The 11,184-nt window shown below is 38.9% G+C and overlaps 1 protein-coding gene and 1 pseudogene across 1 annotated transcript; one reads left to right on the forward strand and one right to left on the reverse strand.

Moving 5' to 3' along the window:
- Positions 1–1,904: 1,904 nt before the first annotated feature.
- Positions 1,905–5,042, forward strand: LOC125474386 (annotated as a pseudogene).
- Positions 5,043–6,124: 1,082 nt separating this feature from the next.
- On the reverse strand, positions 6,125–10,499 carry LOC125474387 (cyclin-dependent kinase C-2 C-like). The gene is made up of 9 exons (XM_048577972.1): positions 9,396–10,499; positions 8,860–9,144; positions 8,455–8,772; positions 8,098–8,325; positions 7,861–7,958; positions 7,622–7,721; positions 7,083–7,499; positions 6,855–6,990; positions 6,125–6,591 (listed from the first exon to the last, which is right to left on the reverse strand). Exons 1-9 carry the CDS (start codon positions 9,915–9,917, stop codon positions 6,557–6,559), a joined length of 2,139 nt encoding a protein of 712 aa, XP_048433929.1. The 5' UTR covers positions 9,918–10,499; the 3' UTR covers positions 6,125–6,556.
- Positions 10,500–11,184: the final 685 nt, after the last annotated feature.

Below are 11,184 nucleotides of genomic sequence, written 5' to 3' on the forward strand. Positions count from 1 at the left end.
ATGGGAAAAATCTTTTCTCTCTCCCTCTCCCTCTCCCTCTCCCTCTGTCTCCCTCCTCTCTCTCTCTCTCTCTTTCTCTCTGTTTCTCCCACCGAAATCTCGGACACAATTTGCTGAACTCAAGGCCAATAATGCATACGATACGAACATCGAAACACCCACCGAACCCCTCTGCAAAACAACACTTCTGCTCATTTTATATATAAATCAAACCCTCCTCACCATTTCTCCTGTTCTTCTTCTTTCACAAATATTTAGAGGGTTTATTTATTTATTTGTAATTTAACTTATCCAAGCTTCAAGGAAGACAAGCAGCTAGTTCTAGCATCGGACCCGGATCCGACATTGTCGGATGAGTCGGAATCTCTGTCCCTCTCTCTGTTTTTGTTGTTTCAGAGAGAGGGAAACTGCAGCATTCTGGCAACAAGGTAAAGTTTGATGTTTTTAATGATCGCTTATCTGTCTATTTTTTGGCCATTGATTGGTTTAGATTTTCTGGTTTCTCTCCAAAGTTTCATATATTTATTTTCATATATGTAAAGTTTCTCACTTTCCATTTCCTGCATTAGTTTCTTTCCCCCTCAAATTTTGGAACTTTTCCTATTTTTTGGACTTTGATTGCGTTTGACTTTCTGGGTTTTTATTCACAGCTCCAAATCTTCAGTTTCATCCAAGTGCTTTTGTGCTTCTTGCCACTTTTAAGTGCTTTTGGAACTAAAAAATATTTTCTCTAAAAACGCTTTCAATCATTTCATTTTAGAAGTACTTCTTAACAGTCCAAAGTCTATCGCTTTCCATATCTTGCATTTAGTTTAAATTTCCCAATTTTTTTTTTTTGTGGAAATGCATTTTGTTGTATGTTTCTACTTCATATTTGTTTGTTGGGTTTTTGTATACTTTTTATTCACGAAACGTCACATTTTGACGCTTTTATTGTCCTTGTGATGGGGACAAATGATCGGTCTATTCCTTTTTATTAATAAGCACTTCAATTTTTATTTGTGATGATTGCTTGCTTTCCTGTTCATTTGTCTTCTTTAACATCTTTGGAAGTGGGGTCTCCTGCCGTTTCTTCTACCTTTTGCAATTTTAATATCTTTTGTGGAAGTTAAAACTGAAGCTTCCTTGAAACTCAAACTCAAAGGTCTCTCTCTCTCTTCCTTTATATGTATGCTTCTGCCAGTTTGAAAATTCATAAAAGGGATGCAGAATTGTTTTCTCGGTATGTAATTCTGCAACTTTTCAGAATCTGTGCTATGAAATTTGCATATTTTTTTGTTATATCAGCATCTGCAGTGATGTTCTTTTGCATCTTTCTGTTTGTTTTCATTTTTCATATATTTTTGAAGTTTTTTAAGCCATTATTTATGTTGGAATTCTGAGATTAGATCAGTTGTTTCAAGTCAAATGAGAGTTAAAACATCCAAGATACATTACTCTAATCCGTTTCCTAATTGCTCATCTGTAGGCATACTTAATTTGATAGCTTGTTATTTAAGATAATATAATCATATTTTAATAGAATATTACAGTGATGAACATTTTCAGTCAGTGAAGAAGTTTTGCAAAGAAGTCACAAGTTTTAAAACACCGTTGTTGTCGATAGATTTTACAGCCGATCATCTATCATCTTATCTTACTTAAACGGGATGGTATTTGTTTTAGCTGATAAAAAAGTATAGGGAATAAGGTTATGTTGAGTTTTTATTGAGGTGATTTGTACCAACTTTTTGGTCATGCTTGTGTTCTTGTGAGCCGGGACTAAAATTCGGGATTAAAAATTTATGTTAATGGATTATCATGATGAACAAATTGATTGTGTTGTCTGGATTGTTTGCGATCTAAGAAACTGCTTTCCGAGAATTCTTTTGTTCTTCTCTGATGTACTTTGTTTCAGTTCATTGTAGGCACACCAATTGGAGGACTTTATGAAGACTTCGCTGTAGTTTGGATTTGCATGATTTAAAAGCTGCAATGGGTGGTTGTGTGTCAATCCCCGTCCAGAACAATTAAATCACGGAAGAAACACCGTCAGAGGGTCAACAAACGCCATGGAAAGATAACCTGCTCTGCTTCTGATGGTACCAAGAAGAGAAACAGCGATGCAGGAGCTCGCGTAACTGATTATTCTGTGAGTGAGTTTGTTCTTGCGGACTTTGAGAATGGTGCAACAACTACTCACAGAAGATCTAAGGTTTCTAATTCTACGTTCCAACTCACCCAGATGCAGTGGCACTGCCAATATGATTCGAATGGTTGTTCTTTTTTTTTCATCAGATTTCAACTGTCTTTCAACCGAAAATGCTGACTAGAAAAATTCTTAGCTCTTGAATCTCATATTTTGAAAATTATTCACTTGCAGTAATTTGCCAAGAAGAAACTTGGTTCGACTCAGTGAGTATTCTGGAATCTGACTCGGACGATGAATTTACTAGTATACACGGAGGTATTGGCCATCGACCTACAACTACATACACGCATTCACAAACACAGCATATAGACATTACTCTTGTCTTGTTTTATTGCGAAATGTCAATACTACTGAAGTAATTTTATGAGCTACTTATTGGAAATGTTTTGTTTTGTTTTTAATTTTCTTCCCTGTTCTACAGATGGTTTTCCATTAGCAGGAAATCCCATTGGGAATATCTCAGGTGGCCACGTTGTTCAGTTCGAAAGATCTGCACGCTTTGTAGATAACGGGTGTAAGTATGAAGAATACCAAAGCTATACAAAAATAGATGGAGGTAAATCGGATAAGTTCGTGGGGAAGGATGACGAAGTTTGTAGCAAGAGGAAGAATATTCTGGATCATTCTTATGGAAGCTTTAAAGGACTTAGAGAGGATCGACGTGATTCTAATGAAAAGATTCCAGGCAATATGCTTAAATCTGGCTTGCCTCGAATGATACCTTCTGTAAGTTTCAACGATAAGATATTAAGTGCGCAGAGTTTGGCTCCACAGGCCCAAAGAAAGCCATCAGCAGTTTTCAGGCTTTCTTTTAAGAGGAGATCGTGTGATGCGGACGAAACCATTGAACAATGTAAGTGATCGAATACTTTATGTCTTTGAGTACAATTAAAATTTTGGAGTTTTGAGATTGTTGTACATCTATGTTACTGAACATAGCAATGATAAATCCGCAGGTCAATCAAAAAGGTTTCTGTATTGTCCTAGACCAGGATGTATCATTCCATGTTGTAGAGTAGAGAAGCTGACTTCAGGATCTTGGTCTGAGATTCCACCCTCAACTTTCAAACTCCGTGGCGAGAACTATTTCAAGTATGATTTTGGTTTTTCTTTCTTAAAACCAACCTTGACTGAATTTGAAACTAGTTACTCTTTTCGGTTTTTCTTTGCTCTAATGAGAAATACTATTTCTGTTTATCAGGGATAAACGAAAGTCACCTGCTCCAAACTACAGTCCATATACTCCAATAGGTGTTGATTTATTTGTGTGCCCCAAGAAGATACATCACATTGCCCAGCATCTTGAGCTTCCCAAAGTAAAAGCCGACGGAAAAGTGCCTTCACTCCTCATTGTAAATATACAGGTACTTTCAGAGAACTAAATTACTTTGGTATGCTTTGTTATTTACACCGTCCTCATCAGTTTCTTATGATATTGCCCTCCGCGTTGTTGCAGTTGCCTACTTATCCCACTGCAATGTTCCTCGGTGATAGTGATGGAGAGGGAATGAGTCTCGTAATGTATTTCAAAATTTCTGAGAGTTTTGAGAAAGACATCTCTCCTCAATTCCAGGACAGCATCAAGGTAACTTCATTTCGATTAACTCTTTCGTGATAAACTTAACATTTGGATTATCTATTGGTATTTACTCAGGTTTATTTATCTATGTGAATAATGTTTCAGAAATTGGTTGATGATGAAACGGAAAAGGTTAAGGATTTGCAAAGGACTCCGTTGTACCTTTTAGAGAAAGGCTAAAGATCATGGCTGGGGTGGTTAATCCTGAGGACCTCGGTCTAAGTTCTGCTGAAAAGAAGCTTGTAAATGCATATAACGAAAAACCAGTTCTTTCGCGTCCTCAGCACAATTTTTATAAGGTAAGCATTGAACCATTGACATTGCTAAGTTTTACATAGCAAAAAGTACCGTGTGTGTGACTTTCATCAAGCACTTTCACATGCAGGGCCCTAATTACTTTGAGATTGATCTGGACATTCATCGCTTCAGCTACATATCGAGGAAGGGTCTCGAATCCTTTAGAGAGCGTCTAAAAAACGGAATTCTGGACATGGGTTTGACCATCCAGGTAACCAGAAATCTTGTCACATTCACTAATGCTGTCATATTCATCGGTCTGACTGCAAATTGTTTTCGTGTTACTAACTTGATGTTTTCGCGCTTTTTATAGGCACAAAAACAGGAAGAGCTACCAGAGCAAGTGCTGTGTTGTATGAGGCTGAACAAGATCGATTTTGTTGATCACGGCCAAATACCGAGTCTAGTGACCGTTGAGGATGAATGATATAGATGATGAGACGCAGGGGATGTCATTTCGAGTGACCCGGCATACACACGTTGCCGGCGACATTGATGATCAAGATGTCCTTCTGTAAATCAAAAGAAAAAGAGATGTTTGTCATTGTAGCCATGGAAGTGTTCCTATATACCGTTTCAATAATGGTGATTAAGTGCTTGTTTGAAAGTGCTTTTAAAATGATTGAAAACGTTTTTGCTGACAAAGTTTATGAAACCAATCTTAGTAATAATTTAAGTGGATCCTGGAAAAGCATTTCAAGTGCTTCTTGCAAGAAACACATATATGATGCTTCTTCCAAAAACCAAATCAGTTTTACCAAAAATATTTTCAATCATTTTAAAAGCATTTCCAAACGAGTCCTAAATAAGCTACTTTAGGATTTAGGATTTATTAGGACTGAGGTTTAATGTTTGATTACTTGATTACTTGTATGCCATCTTCTCCTTCAAGTCCCTTGTATATCACAACTAATATGGAACTGATACATCATAAGTTCATACCCAACCAATTGGGGTGGGCAGATTTGATTTGAATCGAACCCCAACGTATCTAAATTACAACAAAAAAAAGGGATATCCAAAATACAACCAAACTATGGAACTGATTGGTATTACAGTCTAGTGTTTAGTGTTATTATTTTTCCTTCAAGTAATAATTTTAGGAGCGAATCAACAATTTATTTTTTTACCAGTAAAATGAAGGCGTTAGTGGATTAAAAATTTATATTTGTTGGATAAAAAATAAAAAGAAAAGTTTGAATATGCAAGGGCATATTAGAAATTTGATTCTGTGACATGGTTTAGGGTTTCAGTATAAAACGGGTGGAGGAGGAAGGCAGAAGAGAAAATGGTGCCCGAGGCCGGGCGCTTCCCTCTTAAGGAAGAGGCGGCGTGGTATTCCACGGGAGAGGTTTATTCGTGGCGCACGTTAGTGCGTTGGGCGCACATTAACGACCCAACCTCTTTCTTAACGGGGAGGTTGCGGTTGGGGGTTCCATGGCCGCTCTGTTGCTCCAGTTTTTGCAGCATGCGCTGTCTGTTTGCCCTACATCTCAAATCTCTTTCCTTTTTTTTTTCTCTAAAACCCTAATTTTCTTGCTTCTAAAATCTATGAAAATCAATTCTTTTTTCTCTGAAACCCAATTTCTTGCTTTTAAAAACCATTTATTTCTTTCGATTTGACGGTTTTTTGGGTAATCTAATCGCAGTTCATTTTGTTCATGGTCTCTGATTTTTGTCGTTTATTTTTTTTTAATTTTCCCCGTATTTTAGTATCCCACACGGAAATTACAAATTTTGGCAAACAACAATTCAATTAGACAAACAAGTCTTGAGTTAGGTCAATTGGTTATAATACTAGGACTCTGTTTGTCAATTGGTTATAATACTCTGACTCTGTTTGCACTCGATAGTTGCTTAGGGTATTGTGCAACTCGGTTTTAATCTCCAGCGCATTAGTTAGGTTAGTTGGTCATGATATTATGATTTTTTCTTTACACTCAAGTTAAGTCGATTAAAAGATTGTGAAACCCGAGTTTTAATCTCCACGGCGTGAGTTAAGAGTAATTTAGAGATATCATTGTCAAACAAACAAATCAAACAAAACGTTACAGAGGTTGTCTTTAGACTTTAATCATGATATATATTTACTTTTAAATAAATAACAATTTCAAGATGCCCATCAAATCATTCAAGAAAAAGAGATTTGAGCACTTGAAAAATGAAAAGGGCAAAATGGTAAGCATCGAGATCAGAGGCCCAGAGAGACAAGATGTTTACTAAAATGCCTATGGTGTTGTACATTTGTGATTTTTTTCTTTCTTTGGTTCATGATTCAGAGAGCGTATTTGACTCATGAAATTTTGTGGCAAGATAAAAATGCCTTCCGAGCTCCAATACCTGAGGATTTTGATTGCTTGATTCAACAAGCACTGCCTGCTATTGCACCATTTCTCTTGAAGAAATTAAGTTCAACTCATGACACGTAAATCACCGTCGCCTTTGTCGTGTATATACAACTATTTGTATTACGTTTGCAGATGACCATCTCAAAGAGCAAGTTGTAAAGGTTCGGGTTCTATCTCTGTAACACAAATGATAAGTGATGTGGTTTAGTAATATGATACATGTATAATAACATAGTAATTTATGCTCCACTGAGATTAAGAAGAGATTTTTCAGTATGACCATCATATGGGACGGTACACAATGAGGTGGGATATGTGTGTTAAAAAGTTAATTACTTAAAAAATAAAATTCTCCACCATTTACATAAAAACATATGGTGTATCATCTGTATTTCTGTCACAACTAAAAATATCTCGGGATTAAGATTGGCGTATGTACCTTTTTCAAACCTTGATCGTCGAGCCACATGGCGTATATGGCTTTCGTTCCTTCGCAAGTGTTCATCGATTCTACACGGTTGGGATAGTAGGGGTCCGGAAAACTCAATGTCACGCTTCTCTTCCGCAATGTAATCCTATTACATTGTTGAAGGATAAGTCATAGTAATTAAGGTAAAGCATTTGGATCAACTGTATCAAAGGTGATGGTTTTGTTCTATGTTCTTACCGTGTTGTTTCCTGTATCATCTGGCTCTTCTGTACTAATAAGTTCAGACGCGTCGAAAGTTCTAAGCTTTCGTATAGCCATCCTGCCAGTTCTATGTCCTTGTTTTAGGTCATATGTACTCCTTGCGAAATTTGCATCAAGTGCACTGAACTGACTTTTCGAGCCGTCTGAAACTGCGGATTTAGTACCATCCTCGGTTCCCCTTTTAGCCCATGCAAAGCCGCTTGCTGCTGAGGTTTGTACGGAAGACAATGTACTATCTCCCAGTGATGCATTCAACTCGCAATTCTCCGAAACTGTATCAAATTGCGGTTTTAGATTAGACTCGCGGCGCAGAAGCCCTCCTTTCGCCCTCAGGATAAGTGGGTTACCACCATTCATTCTACGAGCAGATTGAGTATGCTCGTCTTGCCCATCCTGCACACCCAAAGGATTAATCACTCAGTTAGAACTCGCTTGCTTCATGCTTTCATGCTTCCATAAAAAAATACACACACTCCCACACGCGCAGGCGAGCATGAATAGAGATAGAGAAAGACCTCTTTTGGTGCCAATTTAGTGGAACTATTTGACTCGAGCAAGGCCTTACGGACTCTCCTTGGTTTCCTTGTCTCTCGTGCTCGAACACCAGGTTTTTTTCTGAATAATGTAACAAATATAGCCGTCTAAGTAAACAATTGAAATCACTTCTAAGTAAACATCGCAATTAGAAATGAAAACACCCGCAGAGTCCTACTGACATCTGAATTACAACCTTAGTTTAAACGAAAAATTTTACCTTTGTGATTCCTCCCGAATTTTAGCATCCATTTCTTTGGTAGGAGGATACTTTGGCAAATGTGACGGATCGCATGCATAAGGCTTTGTTTTGAAGTACTGCAAGAAGAGAGGCCAAGACAAAGAAGTAAATCAGCAAAGGCAGAATTTTGTATGCTCTTAAGAACGTCTCTTCAAACAATGTTGAAAGTAATTTGCCGTCATAGAGCTTTGAGAGTATATTTTTTAAGAAATGTACCTCAGACATTAGGGCAGAGGAGACAGTCCCGCGCTTGTAAGGTTCTACCGAAAGAAGATTCTCTAACATGTCTACTGCAGTAGTTGGAAATTCTTTACACCTCTCCCTAAGAGAATTTTCGTAAGTGTGCTGCGGTTTAAACATTGTTGCGTGAGGAAGCTTTGACGTTTTCCAGTATTCTTCAGGCGGCGAACCACAAAGCTTGAAAATTTTGTGCAGTTGTTCGACCTGTAAAACCAGAGGGGAGCTATTAACTTCATCTCGAATTCTAAATCCCATATTGCTAAGGAGGACTCTATTTAAAATCCATCATTAGAGAAACTTTTAGCGTTGGACATTAATGTTGTAAGTAATCACCTCAGTTCTTCCTTTAAGGATAGGCTTTCCTAGAAACAGTTCTGCAAATACACAGCCCACGCTCCAGAGATCCACCGAAACTCCATACTCAGTTGCCCCCATCAAAAGTTCAGGAGGACGGTACCACAAGGTCACCACACGACTTGTCAGTGGTTGCTTGCTCTTTGAGTTAACGACATTAGCCAATCCAAAATCTCCCAACTTTAGAATCCCATCGTCGTTTACCAAAATATTCGAGGCCTTGATATCTCGATGCATAATACCTCTTAAGTGACAGTGCTCGACTGCGGATAATAGCTGCCTCATGTAACATTTAATCTACACAGAAGAAAGACCAACCAAACTTATTGACTTGTCTGGCAACGTTCAAACGGTTCAACAAAACTTGTTAGGCAAGAAACTAACCTGCATGTCGCTGAATTTGATCTCGGGACTAGCTACAAGTCCTGCAAGATCGTGCTCCATGTACTCGAATACGAGATATATGCTATTTGATGATCGAGATGTTATTATGCCCTCCAATTTCATGATGTTCGGATGATCAAGCCTGCGAAGAATCATAATCTCTCGAGCCATAAACCTAATACTCTCTGGTTGAAAATTGTCAAATCGCACTTTCTTGAGTGCAACAATCCTCCCAGTTTCGACTTCCTTAGCTCGGAACACACTGCTGTATGTACCTTGTCCAATCTGCACGCATCGAAATGAACTAATGTCATAAAGCAATAAACTGTAAGCAAATTCAAAATTTTAAAAATGTAGGGCAAAGCATTAGAAACTACCATTGAATTACATCAAGAACAAAATCCCATTACAAGTTTTTAAAGGCTTGCACATTTAAACAAACTAAAGATGTGCCCTTGCAATTAGATTTATTAGTGATTAATTAATAATGTCATTAAAACTAATGGAAAATGGGAAGATGATCCATGAAAATGTACCTTTTCCAACTTCTCGTAAGCATCAGCTTTGAGGGGGATCCATCCATAAATGGCCTCGCCGGCGGCGGCGCTGAGCCAAGAGGGCCAGCCGGCGGAGACTTGCTCAGCCTCCAAAGAAGAACGACTGGAAAAACCCAACCTGAAGCTAAAGGTGCTACCTTTCCCGCCATTGTGACTATTATGGCTGTGATAAGACCCCTCCTTCTCTTTCCTGCTCTTCTTCGACTCTCTCCCTCCGACGACGCTCCGATCCTCCGAGACGTCGCCCGGTCGATGATTCTGCGGGTCCTTCTTGCTACCACTCTTCTTAAATTCCGAAGAGTTCGATTTGGACTTTGGTTTGGATTTGGATCGGCTGACGTTGTTGGTGGTGGTGGTGGCGGAGGCGGAGGCGGAGTTGTCCTTTTTCAAGGAAGATGAAGAGGGCTGGAGGAGGACGGAGCCATTGTGCGAAACTGCGGCCGAGTACTCGTAACAAGGAGAAGCCGTGGCAGCCGCCCTCTTGGAGCTGATGCAACCCATTCACCGCCACCGCCAAATCCCGCCAGCATCTATCGATCGGATAATGTGGGGGGAGATCGCCGAGGGATCGAACGGCGGAGATCGGGAGAAGGGTCGATAAGGGGGAGGGCACCCCTACAGCGTTAGGGCAGTCTCAAAAATGGGTTCGCATTTTCTTCAAGCCAAAGAAAATCGAGAAAACAGAGGCGGCCATATTTGGGTGGTTGTCCCAACGAGCCGGTCTTCCTCCCTCCTCGGTTATTGCGAATTGTGCGGAGGGGATTATGAGGATGTCGCGACTAACGGACCGGAAACAGAGGAAGCAACAGCAACATCGTTTTCACAGTCGACATTGATTTGCGTACGTGGGTCCCTGTTTTTCATCATCTTTTCTCTTTCTCTGTTTTTGTTTTTGCTTTTGTTTTTTATTTTTGGGGTTTGTGATTTGGGAAAAGAGGAAAAGGTGGGAAATGTAACCGTTGTTGTTTGTTGGTTGCTTTCATGCTTTCATGGTGTTTGGTGCGGTGTACCTGGTTGGACAATGGACAGTCAGTCGCACAGTGACAGGGAAGAGAGAGAAAAAGTAGGAAATTTTAGAGATAGAAGCTAGTAGGAAGTACTTCCGCACACAAGTGCTTCTTTTAGAAGCATTTAAAAAAAACACTTGAAAGTACTTTCGTGGCGCATTTGTAGAGAATATTTCGACAGTATATAAACGCTTTTGAATCTTTTTTGACAAATATAATCAGAAACGTTTTGAATCATCAAAAAACACGTTTAGTCATTCCAAGAGCATGTCGTCTAAGAAACTTTAGAGAGAGAGAGAGAGAGAGAGAGAGAGAGAGAGAGAGTTGTGTGATGAGTGATGTTGTATGAAATGGGGAGGTGAGGGTGGTGGTGATGGAGGTTGCTGGCCAACTACCCAACAGCCTTGGTGCTGTGTATGATTATATATCCAGAAGCAGGCTATATATTATTAGCTTTTTTTGTCGCCCCTGTATTTTTGTGTGGTTTTGGATCTTTGGCTCCTCCGCTTGTTCGATAGAAAAACAGCAATAAATAAATAAAAATAAAACACCAATCTTTCCTAATCCACATCAAATTGTTTACAATATATGTCTCTGTTAGCAGACCATGCTATTCAATGATTACCAGTTTAAATTCATAAATTCCTTTTCATTAAATAGTATGTGAATTAAATGTTGTCACCTATTATAATCCTAATGTATTTTCTCACTGTCCGTTCCTTGTGACTTGAGATAATTGAAATGTTTAATGTTTATTAATT

This window comes from the organism of the source record quoted next, unplaced genomic scaffold (genome assembly GCF_019419815.1).
Source record: "Pyrus x bretschneideri cultivar Hongxiangsu unplaced genomic scaffold, Pyrus_bretschneideri_v1 Contig12, whole genome shotgun sequence".
NCBI classification, from domain to species: domain Eukaryota; kingdom Viridiplantae; phylum Streptophyta; class Magnoliopsida; order Rosales; family Rosaceae; genus Pyrus; species Pyrus x bretschneideri.

Bases quoted from the DNA above. Each gene is read 5' to 3' on its own strand.
- LOC125474387 (XM_048577972.1), bottom strand. From the start codon at position 9,917: ATGGGTTGCATCAGCTCCAAGAGGGCGGCTGCCACGGCTTCTCCTTGT. The intron at 8,326-8,454 runs GTGATTACTTAC...CTGGTTTTACAG, and splicing joins TCCTTAAAGGAAGAACTGAG to GTCGAACAACTGCACAAAAT. The intron at 6,991-7,082 runs GTAAGAACATAG...ACAATGTAATAG, and splicing joins ATGATACAGGAAACAACACG to GATTACATTGCGGAAGAGAA.